Below are 24,208 nucleotides of genomic sequence, written 5' to 3'. Positions count from 1 at the left end.
CTTTCCAGGTCACTGAAATAACTTCCTTCTTTGTGGCGGCCACATGGCACAGTTCCAAAAACAGTTGCTATTTTGTTTCACAAAAATGGCAGCCCAATTTGGGTCACTGCCGTGCAGCCCATTCTGTTGGCCTATCATGGTCTGCACAATGCTGCAGAAACTTTCTGCAGCATTCAGAAGCTTCTGCAGCACCGTGCAGACCTTTCTAAGGCAGCAAAATGAAGCATGTTAGGATCAATCACCCTTGTGCATCCTGGGGCCATGTAGCCTGCTGTCCTTCTACAATATGAGGTCCAAAACACTTCAAACAGTAAGTAAGGGGCATGATGGATGTGTGGGGAGGAAGTCCATGTGTTGCAGGCTTCCAGTGGGGTGGAGTGGGGAGAAAGAGGCAGGGGGTACTGCAGCAACCCTGTGCTGGCTTGTAAGGGTAAATAACCACAGAACGACTGCAGCTGTCATAACTTTTAAATTTGATCCTATGTAGCTTTTGGGGTCTGTTGTACATAATTTGGAGCATTCATTAAATGGCTTGTTGTACCTCAAGTACTACCTATATTCAAGGGATCTCATGCAACTTATTTCTAGATGTTGGACATAGAATAAGCATGGATATTATTCTCTGTACTTTCTCTGAAGGACTGCCGTTTGAAGCATAATTTGGGCCTAGAAACTTTTGATCTTCATTATTTTATGCGCCAAAAGAATTGAAAAGTTTGAACTGGGAATTTTTCAAAGCAACAGAATGAAGAGAGCTCCAAAAGTAAAACATAGGCTACCACATGTGTAGTAGTAGTAGTAAAATAGAAGTAATGCAGAAAGAAACCTAAAAGACTGATTAAAGAATAAATCTATTGCAACACAACTTGCACTGAGTCATAGCTTCGCTAAAGTTTGAACAGTGGGTGTTGGCTTCATGAATTCCCGAGCTTTATACATACAAGACCATAAAATTACAGGTTTACAAATTGGAAAGGACTTGGAAACTGTCTTGCTCAGCTTTATCTCAGTGCAAAATATCAAATGTAGAATGTTGTTATAGCATCTCAGACAAAAGGCTATATTTAGCCTCTGCTTAAACGTTTATCACAGATGAAGGCTCCTGAAAAGACTCTTGAGAACATGCAGAATAGATGATGTAATGATATTTTTACTTTTATTTGTACATATTTGAATATATTATTTCTATACATGAATATATTATTGATGGCAGACTCCACCTTCCCCACTTGCTCTCCACTTATCCATCCTCTGGTGATAATATTGATGTATTATTGTTGTTGTGTTCTTTTGTCATTGTTTATTTTATTGTTCTATTATTATACTTCTGTTTATGCTTTTTTCATATTTCTTTTAATTACTATAATATTCTTAGAGTAGCTTCTTAGGTGAGATAGGTGGCAAATATATTTAACAAATATTAATAAATTTAAACAATCATATTTTATTCTCATATAAACATATGAATATTCATACAGTTATAAATTCATGTAAATTTGTCATTATCAGCCAATGTAATAAACCAATTCATCATTGGAAAATCAATGAGATAAATGCAGGCTGTTTTATACAAGGGGACTGATCAAATTATTTCTATTCAATTTCACATACATTACCTCATAAATCCATTCCATTCCGTTACTATATCAACCTGCATTTTAAATTCATTCTTCTGTGTTTATTCCTCTGATTTTTTTAAAAAATAAAACATGTTTTTAAAAACATGTTGTTTTTAAGCTAAAGCTATATTACAATATTTGGAAACATGAAAACTGAAAGTAACTGTTTTTTGATTATTTAAAAGTGATAAAAACCATTCTACTATATGTTTTTTCAGTCATATGAAAGAGACCACATTCTAGCTGGGAAAACATTTTTGTTTCTATCAAATAGGAATTTTCTCTTAGAATATAATGTTTTTTTTCAAGGTGTAAAAGTGAAAAATAGAAAAAATACCAAGTCATCATGTTTAATGATGTGATGATTTGTTTAATGGCCAGAGTCAAAAACTGATCAACTGGCATAGTTAAGTCAGGAGTGATCATGTGATGTTTCACTATAAAATTGCATCATTTAGTGATAGAGTTACTGGCCCCAACTGTGGTTGGTAAGTGAGCACTACCTGTACTGTAAACACAATTAAAAATGATGAATCTGCCTGAACCAAAATCTTACACTGGAAGGAAGGAATATTTATATGAATTCATTATTGTTCTTTCAAAAGTTGCATCTGTACACCAGAAACATACGGACAGTACTGCACATCAGAATTTGATGATTGTCAAGGAGGATCCTCTCTTCTTTGTGGGCATGGGGTTTGTGTGGATGGAAACAGAGAACAGCACAATCAGGTAAGCAAGAGAAGCCTTGTATCAAGAGTAAACCTGCCAGGAATACTTCATTTAGATATGTGTGGAGTTATACTCAATTGCCCAAATAACTTTTTCCAAAACTTTGAGATATACAGCAATGCAGTTGCTGTATATCCAATTTCCTGGATCTAAGTCTTATTTCATTCCATTGTCCTTTCTGTTCTACTGAAGATTCCATTATCTGTGGAACTTAATCAAAATCAACCTTAGCTAGCCTGGGAATAATAAAATTTGATTTATATTTATTTGGTTAAACATGTAGCACAGCATTTTCTTAGAATACTGTGTCAGCATCCTTCTTCAACCTAAGAAAATGTTGAAGTGGAAGAAGAAATCTTCAGTGAACAAGGTCTCCATTAGTAGAATGTATCTCTGCCTGATTGTGGAGGATCTCCACTCCACCTATTCCAAAATTCCCCAGATTTTCTTAGTAGCATTTGGAGAAGGTTATGCAGATTGCTGGAGGAAAGAAGGGACAGGAATTTTTTGCTTTCAGAAATTGACTTCTATAAGCTTCTATCCTTCTTTGTAAAGTATTCTCCAGTTCTCACCATACTTTAGCAATATTTTATATGCATATTTTTAATTAATTCAATAATTCCCATGTTTTTAATTGCTACAAAATGTACAGCATTCATACTTAGTTTAAAAGGTGAGTCTCCAAAATGCTTTGAGCTCTTACTCAAATATTTTACTTGTCGTTGTAATAACTATAGTTGCTACAGACATGATTTCAAAGATATCACTATATTATTTGTTATGTAGTAGAATCTAACTTTGTCTTCATGATTGTACTTATATTTAAATCAGGAACCCATTTGATAACTGCAAGTCTGTGAATGAGCAATTTTTATTTTACCTGCTTTTTCAGATTATAATTATATAATTTGCCAAAAATAAATCAGCTAATGTCAGATTGGTGTGTTTCTTTCTGCAAGTTTAAGGTGTATTTGTTGTTCTACCTCTATTTAGTACATTTCATGATGTTCATTTCAGAGAAAAATATGGCTTTTCTTTTTCTAATATCAATATCTTTCAGTGCAAGTATGCACTAAGCTTTAATTGTTAGAGGAAGGAACAGAAAACCTGGGTAAATAAGATAAACTGAAATTGCATCAAGAATTTTGACATGTCAGATTCTAGAAGAATGCTTGGTAATAGTATTAGTGCTAATAGAAGAAACTCTTTTAGGGACATTTACAGTTATTTTCATGTTTACCTTATTTTAACCTGGCAGCCTAATTATACTTGCATCTGTGATGATGGCTGGATGTCGCCTCCAGGGAGCCTTGCTTGCAGTGCTGACATTGATGAATGCAGCCTTCCAAACCCACCTTGTTCAGTGAATCCTCCTGTACGGTGTATCAACATGCGAGGCTTTTATTTTTGCGATCCATGTCCAGCAGGTAAGCAATATTTCATAAATGTCCTCTTATTTGTTTCTCACGTGATTTAGCATTGGCATTACAAGGAGTTTCATGGTGCAATTACCTTCTTTCTGAGATGCTGTTTTCAAACTTTATATTGCTATGTTTGGGTATTCCTTTAAAAATAGTAACTCTTTGAATGAGAATTGGAGTGGACTTGTCTTTGGAGAAAAATAACTCGTTTGGCCATATTCAAACATAAGACTAACCTAGCATTTTTTTCAAAAGTTATTCGATAGCTGGGAGGGGCATGGAGTATAGCTGCCAAGATATTAATGAATTTGAAACAGGTAATGAAAGTTGTTCATCTTCCCCAATTGTTGTCTTTACACATTGGAATATTTTTATTGTAGTCATTGTCCACCTGTTAAACAAGTCTATATTAATTAGGTTCACCTTATATTACTGTCTCTGTGTTTGTATGTATGTGTGTTTATATATCTTTCCATCCTTCCTTTACAAATCTGGAACAAATGTATTCTTTTTAATTCCCTTGTTTGTGTTCCATATATATAATCACCCAACACATAACTGTATTTACATGATTCAAAAGTAAACAGTCCACTGTGTTTCCATACTGATTATTAGAGGAACAATGTTTTTTTCATTTCTGAATGAAATACAACATGATGTTGTATCCTATTCCATTTGGCTTACTTGATCATCTGAATAGATTGTATCCTCTCACCAACAAGAATAGTTTTCATCCTTGATATCCATGTAGTGAATTGTTAAATACAATAAATTGAAAGGTGCAATACGTTTTGAACTAGTTGTATTATATAAGCTATTGTTCCAGTTCGTACATGTAGCAAAAGCCTTGAACAGAAAGATTAACTCATAAAATAAAGTAACTTTTTACAAGATGCTAGCATAGTCAGTATCAGAAGTTGGAATTACCAGGCATTTGTGGATTTTAATAACAGAGAAAATGATTGATTATCAGGGCTCACTAGCTTGTTCTTCTATACATCTCCAATTGAACATTCACTCAATCATTTTAGCTAGAAGAAGAATGTCAATCAATAGTACCATATGAAACAAGGGAAGTTTTTTCTTAGGAAAAGACCCATCTGGAGAACAGGTCAACCATTGAAGAAAAGAAAAAAGGTTGTTGAGGACATCTTGTTCAACAGATATTGGCCAGAAATCTCTCTGATTTCTATACTTAACAATCACAATAGTGTAAGAATAATACAGACTCAGTTCAGAGAAAGGGCAAATGTCTAGGAGAAAATAATCATAGATTTCATACATCTTATAAAAAGAGAATGAAGAATGCTTAGCTTTGAGAAGAGAAAGCTGAAGGAGGGGTAGGGCTCTTCAAATACTTTGGAGGAAGTGACAGAGAAGAAATCCAAAGCTGCTTCTTGCATCATTTAATAATTTGTATCATCCAAGGCAGAAAATAATGGATTTTACAGGTTAAAAGAAAGTAGATCTTGACTGACTTTTAAAAAATTATATCTAATTGTAAGTTCAAACAAATGGCTCTGGAAGTGTTCACATACCAAGAATGGAATTTCCTTATTTGGGAATGATTGAATATCAGTTACTATACTAACACAAGATGAATTAAAAAGGAACAGTATTTAATTAAATATATTTATAACAGTATTTTAATTTAAATTTCTGCACTATGAAAGGTTTGTACTCTAAATTTAATGGCCCCTTCCAACTCTAAGATACTAAGACAAAATATAATTTAAATTAATAGGTTAACATGATGTCTGTTACTTTTCTCTTTTCACATCAAAAATTATTGTTGAAAAACTGAATAAATTAATGCTGCAAATTACATTCCTTTTTGAAGAATTTCCTTCCATAACAGCGGAAGGGGCACATATTACTGTATTTTAATCCATAGTTGAAGGTTACCAAATTGTTTGCATGTTCTGTTTATGGAACAGTTCATCAAGCCATGTTCCTCATGGATATTACCATACTGTTCCTTTGTAATGCATCTTGTGTTAGTATAGTAACTGGTATTTTGGCAGATGAAGTGCAGTATTTAATACAGTCAGAGTCATAAATTTGATTCTGTTGACCACATTTCCTCCTCATTTATATACTGCTGCAAATTAATTTAAATGGATTGTAATGATGTCAGGGCAATCTGAGCCTCTTCCTAGAATGTAGAAATCTGTGAAACAGTTTGCCTTTAGCAAAGAGTTCCCTCAACACTGTTGTCTAAGGGAAGTATTTATTTTTACTTCACCATCACATGCTATCACTGCTTGATAAGTTTACTGTTTTGTTTAAACCAGGCTATGAAGGCGATGGGAAAGTATGCACATTGATTAACATATGCTCAGTTGACAATGGGGGCTGCCATCCACTTGCTGTATGTAACAACGTATCAGGTAATATTGAAAACAACAACACTAAGTTTGTAGGAAGGCTATATCTAGCCAGCAAACGTTTCCCTTTCTTTATATAAAATAGTGCTTCTCAGTTTTAGGAATTTGAAGATGTGTAGACCTCCAATTCCCCAAATTTCCCACATATCCTAAAGATGATAGAGGTTGAGGAAAAATGATCTTCAAGACAAGATGGTACCCAATTTTCATTCTGAATTCCAAAGCTGGCAGTTAAATCTTAACTTCCAGAGCACTGAACTGGTTCATCTGACAAACCTTACTTAGAGTGCACAGGACAGACCACATAATTGGCACAAGTGTATCCTTCAGGTGGGCCCTGAAACAAATGAAATGAGAGCCAATCTTCAGGGCTGATCTTGGAGGAGTGCTCAATGAAAAGGGAAGATTATGAAATTGAACTAGAATCCTGAGAATCCTGAAATCTCCATTTAGCCAAAAAGATATGAGGGGTTTCTCAATCTTGTCAACTTTAAAATGTGTGGACTTTTAATTCTTTTAATTTTAAAACATTGAAGTTCACACATAAAGTTGTCAAAGTTGAAAAACTATGCCTTAATGGAACTTCTCCATTCCAATCGGAGGTTGGGGGCATCCATTTTATAATCTTTTAGCTTCAATATACAGAGGTCTTCTATATTGGTCAATATATTCAATATAGTCTTCCAAAATATATAGAGAGATTCCAATAAAACTTTACACTCTTCATCTGATTTATACAACAAAGAAGCTTTGTACTGAGGGCTAGCCCCAAACATTGTACTATATGAAGAGGAGCAACGTGCTGGTGTCTCCTAATATCCATTCAAAGTTTATGGAATACAATTCAGGTTTCTTTGGGAGAAACTTCCAAATTTCAGTAACGCCTCCATTCATCTTTTTAATAAAAAATACAGTAATAATGTTATATTACAGGAGCCATGGTGGCACAATGGTTATAATGTAGTACTGCAGCTAATTCTGTCCAAGTCAGGAGTTCAATCCTGACTGACTGAAAATTGACTTCCATCCTTCCAGAGTTGGTAAAATTGTTTACTCAGATTGATGCGGGCAATATGCTACCTCTGTAAATTGCTTAGAGGGTGCCGTAAATTGTTTAGAGGGTGCTTTATATACTATAAAGTGGCATATAAGTCTAAATCCTATTGCTATTGTTTTCATAATGTTTCATGTTAGCTAATGTGGCTACTCACTCTGGCTGGCTGGTCAGACATCTTGCCCTTTGGCATTTCCTATTACTTTCTTCTCGGTTCACAGCTATGGTCTCTTCATTTTGGGCATAGATGCTACTGTTAACATTTAGATACTCTCAGATAATGAAAAATTGTGATGTTATTAAAATAACAGTGCCCAAAGCAAATTCAGATGAATTTGACATCCTCTTTTTTTATTTATAGGCACTGTACCTAATTGTGTTTGCCCAGATGGATACACTGGAAATGGTTATGGTTCAAATGGATGTTTTGCCCTGAGCACCATATGCCAAACAAACAATCCTTGTGTAAATGGACAATGTCTTGTACGTGTTTTTAAAAGTAAATTTATGAACATAAAGTATTAAATCTTCAGTGCTGTTGTTAAACTTCGATTATATAGACTTTCACTTTCTCAGACCACATCTATCTTATCAATAGATATTCAAAATGTTACTCATCAATGTACTTTTGTTGTATGAATTATACTATATTATTATTATGCTAATGATATATTACAATGTATTATTATATTAACTTTTCTATTCTATAATATTTTCATTAGTAACTTTCCAAATATATGTTGTCTAGATTAAGATATTGCATTAAGCCAAAAGTAAACCAAACTGAGTTGTTTAGACAAGCAAAGTTATTAAGGCTTGGTGTCTGCCAACAAACCTAAAGAAATGAAAGAGCATACTGAGCTGGCCATAAGTCATGAAAAAGCCAGGGTTCTGGATTTAAACACAAACTGTGATTAAATAAGTCACGATAAGCAAACACAAACATATACACAGAATAAGAAGCAAACAAAGGTCCAGACTTTAATGTTTTGCTAGCATTCCTCCCACTGCCACCAAATGTTCAAACATAATCCCATCAAAATATGCAAAATATCGTATTAATTAGGGTTATATGCAAGATTGGCTGGTTCCTAAGCTTTCTGAAGATTCATGACGGAACATGTTAAAAAAAAAAACCCAAGTATAGCCTGAATTTAGTTCATGATAGCTCAACATGGATAGAATTACTGTATGAAAACGGGTCCTGCTGAGAAATGATTCATGTTTACAGCACTGCATTTATTTTTTGTTTGGGTTAATATTTACAGGATACAGCCTTTGGCTATAACTGTGAGTGTGATCCCGGTTGGATTGGTATCAACTGTTCAGAAAAAATTGGTGAGTGTTCCAGAAATCCATTTTACTGTGGAGGAAGCTGCATTACTGGAGTGAATGGCTACACTCGTGAATGTAAGGTAGTTGGACTGGACTGCAGCATCAAATATCCAGCAAAGTAAATGAATAATTCATTGTAATGCAGTATAATATCAATAGCAGTATGTAGAAGTTGTTGGTTCAATTAACCATTCCAAGGCTGGTATTCCCTAGACAAGTGTTTCTTAATCTTGGCTTCTTTAAGATGTGTGCACTTTAATCGAATTGTGTGGGGAATTCTAGGAGATCAAATCCACACATTCTTTTGCCAAGATTGGGGAAGTCTGCTTTAGGTAATTGGTCTCTTGTTAATGTGACTCATCACATTAGGAAGATTTAGGAAGAAAAATAATCTGAACAATAAGCATCAATCTATAGGTTGAATAGCTAGTCTGGCAAAAATAATAAATCCATTCAGTGCACTTCTAGTAGAATAGGATTAAAATCTGATATAAACAAGTTTTGAGTAATTAAGGAATCTTAATATAATTTTATAGAAAAACATTTTTAAATGTAAGCTAGGCTCTTAATGCAATGGTTTCCCTGTTGTTGGGTTATTTATATCTCTTGAGTTTTTTCTTCTTGCATATATTGTAATATCATGTAATAATATACTCAGTAAAACAAGTGAAATGGGAGCTATTTGTATATGGTAGCTTGATTGAGATATGGTTTACTCAGAATTCAGGCATAAAATACAGAATCACACATTCGTAGTTCCTATTCAGGAAGAATTTTGACAAAAGTATTCATACTATTTGGGTCCAGGCTATTTGAAGGACAGCAGCCTCATCCCACTGGGACTGCCTTGCCCCACGCTTGCTGCAGGCCCCGTCAGCTCAATTGTTATGAATGGGGAGTTCAGGAGAAGGATCTTCTCTGTTGCTGTACCTGTCCTCTGGAACAGGATCACTAACCTTTCGGACCTCAGGGACCACTAAATTCATAATTTTAAACCCCGCATACCACTAATATAATTTTTAAAAGATAAATAGTATTTAGTGCAATATAAAAAAGCAAATAATTTTTCTGCAGACCACCAAAATTTTCTCGCAGACCGCCAATGGTCCGCAGATCACTGGTTGGTAACTGTTGCTCTGGAACATCTTGCCCCCTCCTTAAGTGAGTTTGATTCCACCCCTCCTGACCTTGCAGAAGAGCCTAAAAACCTAGATCTTCTGGATAGCTTGGTGCTCCAATGAGGCAGTATCATAGTGGAGGTAGTTATTCATCAACACGATGGCCTCCGGATATGTTGGATTATAACTTCCTGGTTTTAGTCACCAAGGAACTATATATATTTTTTTCACCTTTCCTTCCCTTCATCCAAGTCTGATGAAGACAAAGTAGAAATGCTCTTCAGGGGTATTTTTTTTCTTGCATTTGAATAGTTTGTAAAAAATAGTTTGTACTTCAAATAGCTAACAAAATAATATGACCTATGGCCTATATTAAATATAATATTACTATTAGTGATAATAGTCACAATCATAGCCTTAATGAATGTGATGAAAATATTAAAACAAGAAGTAGGTAATTTTGTTAAGTTTTCTCCTTCCCCTCCTCTACCTCCTTCTTTCTCTCTTTAGAATGCGGTAAAGAACTGACCACTACGTATGGGACAATTAATTCACCTGGCTATCCTGGCAACTACCCTCCCAACAGAGATTGTTATTGGATCGTTTCAACTAATCCTGGTCTTCTTATTACGTTTGCTTTTGGCTTGTTGAGTCTTGAACATCATGATAACTGTACCCAAGATTATCTTGAGGTAAAAGTAATTTGAAAAATAATGGATAGCAACAGCACAAAAAATGAATTTAATTTCCATCACTTAAGCTAAATAGAAAAATTTTGTATATTATAGGAAGGGCTCATACATAGCATTTAATCTTGGTTGCCATGTTCTAGCCAGCAACATGCTAAGAAAATATTAAACAGAAGTTACAAATCATATCAGCTTAAACCTAGAAATCCTTGTGTCATATATGAACCTAGCCAAATACATTTCAGAGGTGTATCTGAAAAACTTTGCACAAAAATAGGCATTTAGATCTTGTTACATTGCATAAGAAATCTAATATGTCATTATCCCATTTTTCTATTAAGCTACCAAAACAAAACAAATATACTAACTAGAATTATTCTTGGTTAAGATTAGATATCTATCCATATTGCAAACAATGAAAACACTCTGAAGTTGTTACAAGTACCTCATCAAAAATACGTCAAATGAAAACTATTTTATAGAACATGCACAACAGGTCATTCTAATGTTGAATCATTTCAAACCCAGGCATGAATCAAAAGAATCATTGTGAAGGATGAGAAGATTTTAGAAAACATTTAAATGTTAAGTGCTTATCTCCATTTCCAAGAAAATAAGTATTTCTCAAGCACTTCTTGAATAATATGCAACACTGACCATATACAGAAAATAAACCTCTTATATTTAACCAGCTGCATCTTCGGAAGGGTTTATAATGTGAAATACTTTTTTTTAGCATCCATTGTTATTTTTAATTTTGGTATCATGCAATTCTTTAAGGATTGCTCAATTTAATAAATATCACTAGCTTTTTATCTAGAGTTATTGTCAGTGGCAGCCAGAGAAATCTGAAGTCCAAATCCGCAGTTCTTGAGTTTGAATGTAATGGGCATGGTCTTCTGTCTGAATATGATGGGAGAGAGTAGGAAGAAATATCCTTAGCTCATGAACACCCCTAAGAACAAAGGTTAGAGTCATAATTCAGGGGGAGTTTACGGTGGATTTATGTGTACAACCCTTACTCAAATTATTTTTTTAGTAGGCAGAAGTATGTGGATAAATGTATAGCTACAGGTATATTCTGCTTTTTCAAAAAAAAAATTCAAGGCGGCAAACATAACCAATGCAACTTTCTCCTGTTTTCCCCCACAACACCATGAGGGGCTGAATCCAAAGTCTAAATCCAGCCACCTTGAATTCCTTTCTATTCTTAATTTCCATGCATTTTCCTTAATAGTCACTTGGCAAGATTCTTGTAGAGAACATATGCTTGCAATAAATCTTTATAATACTTATTTGAACTTCCTGAATCTCCTGATTTCCTAGGCCTTTGACACTGGTTTCCAGTCTGGTGCCTTAACCACTAGGCCAAGTGGCTCTGCTTATTATTTTGCCTGCAATCAATGATACAAACATTAGATCAGTTGAGTAGCATCAAACAGAATAATAAGTATCTGCGTTGTTGAAATTAATTTATTATAGGCAATATGAAATATTGTAGAAAAAATAATAATAGAGAAAATAGATATGTTTTCAATGTTAGATACAGATGGTACGCCTACATTTGACAAAATATAACAAATACAGGATGACATGTTTTTGTTTAGATTCGAGATGGCCTTCTCTCACAAGATCCCCTCCTTGGGAAATATTGCAGTATTGGGTTACCACCTCCTCTTCAAACCACTGGTCCATATGCTTGGATACATTTTCATTCCAATGGTTTTGATAACAATAGAGGATTCCATATCACATATATAACATCACCCGGTAAGTATTTGTCCCTATCAGCCATCTTCTGGTGCCTTTCAGGTATGTTGGCAATGGAAACCCTAATTTTAAAATTCTCATCCCACAAGACTGCAGCAGGCTGAAGAAGACTATATATCATGTCTGGAGCAAAGCATACTGAGATACTCCTTATTCAGTGACTGTAAATGGGATCAGCAACCCCACTGCTATACAATGGGGTTGATAAGTGAAACATTACAGTTCTGGCTGCTGTTATTAAGGATGACATTATTTGATTGCAACTTGTAACTTCTTGCTGGTATTCCCATTGACTTTGCCTATCAGAAGCTAGCTATGAAAGTCATAAATGACAAACATGTGACTGCACAATACTGTGACCTTTATAAATGCATGCCAGTTGTTGAATGCGATCGCATGATTGTGTAGTTGCTGCCATGGTCATTGGTTTGAAGACTGGTTATATTTTTCAGTGCTATTTTGAGTAATATTTTTTAAATACTCTTCTTAATGTAGTAGATCCTAACTGTGGAGGAAATTATACAGATAGTAGTGGGGCCATCATGTCTCCCTACTGGCCCAATTCTTATCTGAACAACAGACAATGTATTTATATCATTCGTCAGACACCCAATGAAAAAATATACTTGAATTTCACACACCTAGAGCTGGAAAGACATCCTAACTGTTCCCAGAACTATATTGAGGTAATTATTAGTTTCTATTTTTTAAAAAATGATGAAGGACAGTGCTTGGTTTCAAAATGTTTTACTACCTGTTCTGTGGGCATGGCTTGGTGGGTGTGGCAGGGGAAGGATACTGTAAAATCTCCAGTCAGAGGTGGTATTTGCCGGTTCTCCAAACTACTCAAAATTTTCACTACTGGTTCTCCAGAACAGGTCAGAACCTGCTGAATACCACCTCTGGTGAAGGACAAATTTGATAAATCTAAATCGGGGACTAGTTCTCTTTTCTCTTCTTTTCCCCAGAAATGAAAGAAAGGGGGCCTTGGGGCAATTAGCTTGCCTCAAGGGTCTAGAAGATATTATTTCCATTTCATTGTGATCTTGACATCAACCAGCTTTCTGGGGAAATTATATCAGGGGAAAAGTTTAAAGCAAAAAACAATCCATTTTAGCCTAAGAGGTGTGACTAAATGGTGTTCCTGATGATATCATGGTATCACCAGAAAGTATTGGGTTGATATTTTTGGGCAGTATATTGCAGGATTTGGAAACTGTTCAATTTAGGCTGCTTGAAGAATTTTAAGGAGTGAAATGAATGTCTTAAAATTCTCTCTGTCATCTTTTAAGTTATTTAAACATCCCAAACACTATGGAAAAATAGAAATGTTATTGTTCATTCTGAGGAGCTATTAGAAACCTGTAAACTGCTGTTAACTATAAACTGTTTTTATTCAGTGGAAAATTTTCTAGATATTACTGAAGAGGTTTAAAACTGTGAGAGAGCAGGAAAAGTAAGCCATCTATTCATAAAAAATATATTACAGGAACATATATACAAAGATATATGAGAGATAATCAGTTTTTAAAGTGACTTTTTTTGCCACTTTTCTTGTCATATTTGTTAAGTGAATCTCTGTAGTTGTTAAATTAGTAACATGTAGTTGTTAAATTAGTAACATGGTTGTTAAGTGAATCTGGCTTCTCTCTTGGCTTTGCTTGTCAGAGGTTGCATAAGGAATTTGTTTCCAGTGCATAAGCTCATAAGATACATATAAACACCAGTAATAGATTATAGATCATAGTTACAATCATTAATCAGAAGTTACAAACAATTGATAAATCATAAAAAACAATAGAAGATAGTAGTAAAAAAGAGAAGATGAAAAAGATGAGAAATAAAACAGTGCTGTGGGAATTAAATGCTCGGCAAACTGATGGCATGGGGGGAAAAACTATCTTTGTATCTAGTTGTTTTGGCAGGCAGTGCTCTGTAGTGGTGTCTTGAGGGGAGAAGTTGAAATTTACAATGTGATCCAGCTATTTTAAGATATTCTTAAAAAAGAAACACATGAGGAACATATGACAGATTTCCTTCAGCTAATTGGAGAAAGTTATCATATGATCTTGGCTTGAGGTAATTAAAGGCAATCCCCCAGGACTTAAAGGGACCTAACTTTAAAGATGGATGAATACTTTTATTCAAGACAGTAACATTTAACAAAATGCAATAGCAATTTCTGCATAATTCTATGTATTGGGAGTTCAGTGAAAAATATAAAGAAATATTTTATTATAAGATGTTATGTAAAGGAAACACAGATAGTTCTTGACTTACAACCATTCCTTGTAAGTAGTGATCATTTGAACCTACAAGGCCCTGAAAAAAGTGACACTTTTCACATTTACGACCATTTCAGCATCCCCAGGGTCATGTGATCAAATTTGGATACGTGGCAACTGGTTTATATTTATGATAGCTGCACTGTCATGTGATCACATTTTGCAACCTTTTGACAAGCAAAGTCAATGGGGAATCCAGATTCTCTTAACAACTGTGCTACTAACTTAATTGCAGTGATTCACTTAACATCTGTGTCAAGGATTGGCGCAAAATTCACTTGAAACTGTCTTGCTTAGCAACATAAATTTTTGCCTCCATTGTGATCATAAGTCAAAGACTGAGTATTTTTTCTCCTTGGGTTCCTCAAAAGATCCTGCGTTCAGACCTTTAGAGAAAAGTGCTTGAATTTTATTGAAACTGTTACAAGTCTAGATTTGGTTCATGTTATTTGCACCCCAATGATTCAACCCATTTGGGGATTGTTGGCCCTTGACTGATCTCATGACAATTATTTCTGTGGTTGGAGTTGGTTTAGTTCGGGTTCTACTTCAGATTCTTTGAAACAGCGGTAGATGCTGCTCTTTCTTTTGAATTGTTCTGATTCTGCAGAACTTGAGAACATCTGTTTCTCCAAACAGCTCTTGCCTACTTCCTGGTTCAGCTCATATGTTATTCTTTGTTTTTCCCCTGACTATTTCAGTGCTTTTACTTGTGCTTGGCAAAGCAGCATACAAAAGTACAGAAATACAACTGGCTCACATTTATGATGGTTGCAGTGTCCTGGGATCATGTGATCCCCTTTTGTAACCTTCTGACAAAGGAGCAAAGACAAGGGAGAAGCCAGATTCACTTAACAACAATGTTATTAACTTTACTACAGGGATTCACTTAACAATCATGGCAGGATAAGTGGTAAAACAGGGCAAAACTCACTTTAAAAATGTCTCACTTAACAACATAAATTCCAGGCTCAGTTATGGTTTGTAGGTTGAGGACTACCTGTACTTTTTATTAAATACATATGCAAAGTCATCACAGTCCCTCAAAAAAACAAAATTCAAAGTTCTAGTAATATATTTTATTTCTTTTATATATGGAGTTGGGATAAGGGAATTTTGTTACTCCACAAATCTTAGTGGCTCTGAAGGTGGGTCACAGATTGGGTGATCTTTTTTGCACTTTCTTCTTCCTAGTCTGTGCATTTTGAGTCAGCAAATTGGTTCCATATGACTTTTTCAGTTGAAACACCGAGAAGGAAATGTCCTTGGTTGTCTTTATTTAAACTTGCCTTGTGAGAAATGTTGAAAAAGATTTATGTGAGCTAATATCTAGAAGGATATTAGCTCACATAAATAAAAAAGATGTATGTGAAAAAATATCGAGAATGTATAGATTTATTTCTTCTTTCCTTCTTTCATAAGCAGAATTTGTTTCCAAAATCTGACAGAAATCTGATATAAAAATGAAAACAGAAACATTTATTTATTTGGATTCATAATTTCCTTCTCTGGTTGTTGGCAAAATCATAGTAACATGCCCTAAACCAGATGGAACAAAAACAATTTTAATAAGGAACAATAGGTTTAATTTAGCAAGGCATTTCCTTTGTCTTCTGGGAATTAATTCCAGAGATTATAGGTTTGCCTGCTTGAATCTTGTGTCTCTTCTGGAGGTTCCTTTCACCCTCTCTGAACCTCCACACATCCACCCGGCTGAGAACTATGAGTATAGAAAGCTAAACAAACACTTAGAAATTCAATATTTTTGCTATTTGGAAGCATAGGAACTTGATTGGGCAGAATGGAAAATAGCCTCCTTTCTTGCAAGGATCCTGAAAGACTATCTGCTAGATCATTGGGTTTTCAAATGTGGTGACTATAGGATACTTCTGAGAAGAGTCTCCAAGGCCACACATCTTGAAAAATCATAAATTTCTCATGGGCCTCAGAGCAATAATGCAATATTGCTCTCTGAAAGCGCTAAAGTGTTTAGAATCAAATATGCAGCTGTCTATTTTAGCATGAGTGGGAGATATTTTGGTCTTTGAAACAATAACAGTGCCTGGGAGTTCTGGCCCTTCCCTCTAAAACTCCAGATAATATATTTATCTGTGCTCTAATGCAGGGGTCACCAACCATTTGGACCTCAGGGACCAGAAAACTCATAATTTTAAATCCTGGGGACCAGAGTCCATGGGAAAATCCTCCAGAAAAGTCTGCAGGAAAATCCCCCACCCCATTTTCCTACTGATCGATCATTCTTTATTTGGGATCGCAGGATACCATCTCCAGCTCCATTCTTGGGTTAGGGGGGAGAGAGGGGCTTTTGGCTTCATGCAAGGAAAACAGCAGAAGTCTTCCTTTCTTTCCTCCACACTCCACCAGAAATGAGTCTTTGTGAGACTTGACATGCTGGCACAGCCTCTTGGGACAGGATACCTTGCAGGGTCCCAAAGAGTCATTTCTGATGGAGTTTGGGGGAGAGAAAGAAAGACTTTTGCTGCTTTCCTTGCATGCAGCCAAAAGCAGAAGCAGAAAGAAGCAGCCTGGTAACCAGGTAAGGCGCATGGGATGAATGGGGCAAGTTCCCCCCTCTGCCCTTTCCTCCCTCCCCTCATTCCCTCGTGTTGTTCACAATGCAACCAATGCAAGCCTTGTGTTCCCCCAGGCCATGTGGGCAGCACAGCCTTATGTTCCCGTGCAGCCTGGATTAATTGCTTTGGGGGGTGCTTTGGGGGTGACATTTCTCTGCGGACCACCAAAATTTTCTCACAGACCACCAGTGGTCCCCAGCCCACTGGTTGGCGACCACTGTTCTAATGTAAACCCAATCAGAGAATAACCATTGGAAAACACTGATAATTTGCTGTTAACAATTGCAACAGTGGCTGCATTACAGGTAGTCCTCAACTTACAACAGTTCCTTTAGTGACTGTTCAGTGTTACAATGGCACTGAAAAAAGGGACTTATGACCATTTTTCACACTTATGATAATTGCGGCATCCCCATGATCACATGATTTATATTCGGACGTTTGACAACTGACTCACATTTATGATGGTTGCAGTGTCCTAGGATCATGTGATCTCCTTTTGTAGCCTTCTGACAAGCAAAGTCAAGGGAGAAGCCAGATTCATTTACCAACCATGTTACTAATTTAACAACTACAATGATTCACTTAACAAATATGGCAAGAAAAGTAGGAAAATGGGCAAAAATGTCACTTTAAAAATGTCTCACTTAACAACCTAAATTCCAGGGTCAATTATGGTTCGTAGGTCGAGGACTACCTGTACTTTTTATTAAATACACATCCAAACTCATCAGAATTCCTCAAAAAGCACAAATTACTGATTAGATGGTACATTACTTGCACATGCTTTTGGATATGGTACGTATCAGCTGGCTAAGCAATCCTATTTGCCAGTGCTTTTGTCATGAATACAAATGATGTAACTGTTCCATAAAGTGGTCATCACAAGGATGTGATCCCGAATTATAACTTCAAAAAAGGCAATTATGATCTGATAGACAACGATCTCTCATCCCTTGATTAGCAATTTCTATTCACTGGATGCAATATTGTTGAAAACCATTACAACATATTTTTACTTGAAGTCCAAAGAGTCATCAAACTATATGTACCAATAACAACTCCCAAAACCAGAAAAAAACAGATTACCCATAACAATAAGGAAGCTTCAATCCAAAAAGAGATCACTTTGGTGGAAAAACAAATCTGGTCACATCGCCAACTTCAAAAGCGGATACAAACATTTATGCCACCAGATAAAGACTGAATGCACCAATTATCACATTAAACAAGAGGAAAACCTTCTATGCACCAATTCTACCTGTGCTTTCTACAATTTTGTAAACAACAAATTAAAAGACTCAAAGTCCATCCCACCCCTGAAAGGACCTAATGGCAAAGACTGCAACAACGACACCGTTAAAGCCAACCTCTTTAACACATTCTTTGGCTCAGTATTTGTAAACAGCAATGGATCATGCCCAGAATTTCCTAGTCGAATCACAGACAACTATAATGATCTAATACATATCAATTTTACAGAAGACAATGTTGAAAATGCACTATGCAATCTAAAACCATCTCTATCTATTGGACCAGATGGAATATGTGTCTACTTCTTAAAAAAGCTACCCACTGTCATAGCCAAAGCTCTAAGCATAATCTTTGAAAAATCTTTCAGGACCAGCTTCTTGCCAAACCTATGGTCACTCGCCACGGTCATCCCCATCTTCAAAAAGGGAGACCCCAGCCTAGTTGAAAATTACAGATCAATCTCTTTATGTGCGTCACCTGTAAAGTCATGGAATCAATTATTAACCAATCCATCATCCTCCACTTAGAGACAAACAACCTACTCTCTAATAAACAATTTGGTTTCAAAAAAACTATCCTGTAATCTGCAACTCTTATACTGCATATACACATGACAAACTACCCCTAAAACTAAAATCTTTTGGTATCTCTAGACACCTGCATAACTGGATAGAAGCATTCCTGTCAAACAGACAACAAAGGGTCAAAATTGGGAGCGCCCTATCAAATTCTGTACCTGTCAACAGTGGTGTCCCTCAAGGCAGTGTTCTAGGACCAACTCTTTTCATACACTACATAAATGACCTCTGTGATCATATCAAGAGCAACTGCATTCTCTTCGCTGATGATGTAAAGCTATTCAATACCACAGACAATACAGCTACCTTTCAAATTGACCTATACCATGTATCAGAATGGTCAAACAAACGGCAAATTCAAATCTCAACAAACAAATGCTCTGTCTTACATATTGGCAAAAAATAAATAAATCAGAAAATAAAATACAAGCTGAATAGTCAAGACCTTGTTGATGATCCAAATTCTTAGAGTACTCGTCTCTAATGATCTAAGTGCTAGAGCCCACTGTAACTACATAGCCAAAAAGGCATTAAGAGTTGTTAACCTAAACCTACATAGCTTTTTCTCTGGTAATATCGCACTACTAACTAGAGCATATAAAACATTTGCTAGACCAATACTTAAATACAGCTCATCACTCTGGAACCCGCATTACATATCTGATATTATCACAGTTGAGAAAGTCCAGAAATATTTCACAAGAAATATTCACTTCTCTACTCGTTGCAGAATAACTTATGCCACCAGACTTGAAATTCTAGACCTAGAAAACCTAGAACTATGCCGCCTTCTGTCCGATCTAAGTATAGTATATAAAATCATACATTGCAATGTCCTACCTATCAATGAATACTTCAGCTTCAACCATAACAACACAAGAGCACACAATAGATACAAACTCAAGGTAAACCACACCAAACTTGATTGCAGGAAATACCACTTCAGCAGCAGAGTGATCAATGTCTGGAATACTCTACCTGACTCTGTGGTTTCTTCCCCAAACCCCCAAAATTTTAACCTTAGACTGTGTACTATTGACCTCACCCCTTTCCTAAGCAGTCTGTAGGGGGCGTGCATAAATGCACCAACATGCCTACAGTCCCTGTCCTATTGTTTCTTTTTATTTTTCTTATATGTATCCATTTCATGTATTCATAACTATATTTATACTTATACCTATTATCTTGTATTACTAGTTGTATATGCAACATGTTGTCCAGACTCATATTGTTTGAGTTGGGAGGTCTTACATATCTTGAAAATAAATAAACAATTTAAAACATATGGTCTTAGTTTAATATCTTTTTTAGAGTATACAGTTTTGCTTGTTAATATTAGCTTGCTCTTTTGTTCTTTCTATTGAATAGAATGTTGGAAAGAAATTTCATAAATGGGATCAACTTTCTGTCCATCAACAGGATTTTTTTTTTAAAAAAGTAGACAGATTGGAACTAAAATTTCTTTGGGGAGAAAGTAGCAAAAAGAAAAAAGGTGGAGTTTGGAAATGGTCTGTATTCATCTGGGAGCTATGAAGGAAAAACAATGGAAAGGAAAATCAACCCCCATCAATTCATTCATGTGAGAAAGAGTTGGTCAATGGAAAGATATCAATTCTTCCATATTTACCCTCTTTTCTATTCTATTCTGGTCACTTGACCCAGAAGACAAGGATTTTTAAAAGATGGGGGTGGGGGTTCAGGAAACTATGTACACAACCTTTACCTGATTTTATAGAATGTGTCTGTATTAGTGTGAGGTTTTAGAGAACAAAGCAGTTTTATCTTATTTCCTCCAACTTTTTAAATATTTTCCCCTTTTTGACAAGGAAGGCAGTGCTAGAGATCAATTAAACCATTTAGATTTTTTTTTTTAGAATTGCATTGATCTGTAGCTAATTTGAAGTAATTGTGCAGTTACCAGGAGCTAAACCAAACTTGATGACATCCAATTAACTAAATGATTTGTAACTATAGCAGACAAAAGTTATTGGTAGTGCATAGCATTCTGGGCAAAGCAGTTAAGGCCATATCATGAATAGTTGCTTATATACCTTTCAAACAACAGAGAAATGTATTCTACATTTCCTTTCTCTGAGCATACTCAAAATTCAATGGGTCTTTCAGGAAATAGCAGGTTCCTCTAAACTGATAGCTCTGGAATAATATTTACTGAAAATCTGGCAGTTATGAATGAGTTAGGAAATGAAAGCATACCAAAACAGACAAGTAACTAAAACAAAACAGGAACAGAACAAAATCTTATCTAGAAATGCATTTCCAAAGTTGTTATACCCAAACAGAATCAGATGTCAATTTTTATTAAAATAAATGTTTCTTTAGCCCTTAAACTTGGAAAAAGCTGGCCTCCTTACTTTATAATAATATGTAGTCTGAACCTGTGTGCTTTAAGGCCTATGTAACTTGGTTTCATTGGTGTGATCCATGCTATGGCTCTTGCAATAGAAGAATGCTGCTTGCAATATGGTAAATTAGAGGTAGAGAACTGTTGTTTTTCTATCTAAATATTGCTGAAGTACAGCATCTCTCTCTTTTCATTGGCTGGGGCTGATATATATATAGCTGTCACTCACTTATTCATCCATATTTTTTTAATTGTTTCTCTGCCTACTCATTTTTATTCTATAATATCCTGTATTTTTCTGTCAATATCCTAGCTGGGACAATGCCATCTTTTTGCCCTTTTTTGCCCTGTCTCTGCAGATGCTTCTGACTAGAGATGAATTTTACTGCAGATTGTACAAATAACTCTTAAACCAATGGTGATTTGATCTTATTGCCCCTTTCTCTTGTCCTTTCTATGTATTAATAAGATATTGGCATGGTACTTAGTGATTCTGAAATATATCTATGTAATTGGCATCCCTGGTGTGAAAATGTTTGCCTCCTTCTTCAGTCTTTACAAATCCAGTTAGGAATCATCAAATTAGTTATAACAGCAGAATCTGATTGGGATCTCTGATCCTCTAGCTTTAATTGTTACATTTGGAGGTTTTGTTCAAAGTGATGCTAATTCTGTAGATCTTTAATGGTATTTATATCATTAGTAAACATTTATGATGGACTAAAAAGAACAAGAGTTACTAAATCCAATCCCCTACCTAGATCAGGAATCCTCAGAGCATCCTAGACAAATGGTTACCTAACTTTGTGTACAAAAACTTCCAGTAATGCAAGCACCAACAGCTCCAGAAAACAGGCTACTCTACTGCTTCATAACTGTCACCATGAAATTTCTTCTTATTTTCTCTGTTGATTTTTCTTTGTAAAACTTCTACCCACTAGTTTTTGTCTTACCCTCAGATGAATTCTGGCCTTTGCAGCATCTCCTTAGTCATGTGATTGTGAGTTGGGAGCTAAGTACATGACTCACAATTATGATATTTTACTATCCTATAATCACATGATAACCATCTGTGACTTTACTGACAGCTGACAAGCAAAGTCAGTGGAGAAGTCAGACTCAAATGCCATTGTCAACAGAAGACTACCTGTAAATCCAAACTGTCTTCCCTATGGAACTATACATTTCAGTATTGGGATAATGCTGTTATATCTCTCCTTAGCTTTGTTTCCATGCTAAACATAGTGTGGGAAATGGTTCTTTTAACTATTTTTCATAGAAGTCTGGGTCCAAGCCTTTCACCATTTTGGCTGTTTCTTATCCTTTCTAAATCCTCAGCATCCTTCTTGTACTGGACTCAGTATTCCAGGTACCCCACAGGGTAGTACAGAATTATCAATCAATTTTGTGATCTCAACTTTGTATCTTGATTAATGTTGGACTGACTACTTTTTGCAGTTATAGCACAATGCTCAATCTATGGTTTATCTGTTCAGCCCAATCCTGTACACACATAATACAACAATTTTAACTAAGTTTGATAAACCAAGTGCTTAGCCTTTAATAGTTATAAAATTATACATTCTTATTTTTGTTCATTTTCTGGTGTGCCTTATGATAACCCTTGCTTGCAATAGTCCAGTCAAACCACACTTGGCATTAGTTTAGTATTAGTTAAGTTATAAGTTCTTGTATTTTTTGGATCTTTTTAAATAGGATGCACAATTCTGACAGCCAAGATTGAAAAAATTGCCATTTGGAGTAAATCTTTCCAAGATTACTGTATCTAACATGTCTTTTCCAACTAATTAGGAATCTCCTTATCATAGAGCAATCCTTTTTCATTCTTTCTTATTTCACCTTTTGAGCAATTTGGGATATATGTTTACGTTTCAGAGATTCTAATAAGAGGGTGAAGAGGACATTTTGTACTTTATAGCAGCGATTCCCTATCTGAGAATAATTTCCACTTACACCAGGGGTGTCAAACTCCCGGCCCATGGGCCATATGCATCACACCCTGGCCATGCCCATGCCCAGTTTAGTGAAGGGGGAAAAGTCCCAATACATTATGTGACACCACCACGTGATGTCATGAGTTTGACACCCCTACCTTTGATGGTATCTAGATCATAAACAGTTGAAAGCAAATCTGTCTTGTCCAGTAAAGGAACATGAGCTCAGGGTAGAAGATTTTACTTAAGGTTTCTTGGGTGAATGTACAATATATGAAAATGAACACCATACTCTGCACAAAATCATTCATTGTTTGCAGTCCTCTTCCCTGAATTGGTCAGATTAAATTAATTATGTTGCCTTATGTCAACAATGACAAGATTCCAAGTGCCAATACTTCCATTGCCTTCAGAAAAAGAATATGTTCTATGGATGCAAGAAAATTTGGAGGAAGTTACAAATAATACAAATTGCTAATTCTCTAGGAAGCTGTCAATATCCCTTGACTATGAGAGATCAGATTTTTTAAAAAAATAATCAAAGATGTAAGAATTTTCATTTGGCATTTAGAATAATATATGTTTCATTTTTGGAAAACAGATGAAAAGAAATATGTCTGCCTCATTTTTCCTAGCTTTGTTGTGCAAGCATAGATCAGCAAGCAGCAACTAACTCATGTTTTAATCTTCTGTTATCTGTTTTTACTGTTTATCATCCAGTAGTGTCATTGTTCTTTCCACTGTAGAGCTAATCTGATTATTCTGACTGACTGGACTGAAAGCCAGCTACATCTTTCCATTTTTGTATATTGAACAAACTTTGTTCATATATTATGGCGTACAATCATTCTTTTCTTTCAGTATGTAATTCATATGTTGAAAATTAACACAATAAAAGTTTTTCTATGTTTTGTTAACACCATGAAACTTCTAAGGGGCTTCGCTGCCCAACAAAAAATGCAGAATAAAACTTAGTTTTTAATTCACTTTAGGAGTGTTCAATCCAATAGCTGAATGCTGCATTACCAAAAGATTTTCCTTGCTTCAGTAAGAAG

The 24,208-nt window shown here is 35.4% G+C and overlaps 1 protein-coding gene across 1 annotated transcript in view; it reads left to right on the top strand.

The window, feature by feature from the left end:
- CUBN (cubilin) overlaps positions 1-24,208 on the top strand; it is a 153,060-nt gene that overhangs the window by 14,005 nt on the left and 114,847 nt on the right. Inside the window, 10 exon segments of the mRNA XM_087917141.1 lie at positions 2,225-2,351; positions 3,610-3,778; positions 4,039-4,116; positions 4,119-4,165; positions 6,045-6,162; positions 7,575-7,696; positions 8,482-8,551; positions 10,177-10,358; positions 11,963-12,125; positions 12,621-12,811. Of these exon segments, the coding sequence (XP_087773267.1) occupies positions 2,225-2,351; positions 3,610-3,778; positions 4,039-4,116; positions 4,119-4,165; positions 6,045-6,162; positions 7,575-7,696; positions 8,482-8,551; positions 10,177-10,358; positions 11,963-12,125; positions 12,621-12,811 (1,267 nt within the window).

Source organism: Pseudonaja textilis, chromosome Z (genome assembly GCF_049901715.1).
Source record: "Pseudonaja textilis isolate UNSWEBS1 chromosome Z, rPseTex1.2, whole genome shotgun sequence".
NCBI lineage: Eukaryota > Metazoa > Chordata > Lepidosauria > Squamata > Elapidae > Pseudonaja > Pseudonaja textilis.
The sequence above is the reverse complement of the archived record's forward strand: the minus strand, read 5'-3'. Positions and strand labels throughout refer to the sequence as shown.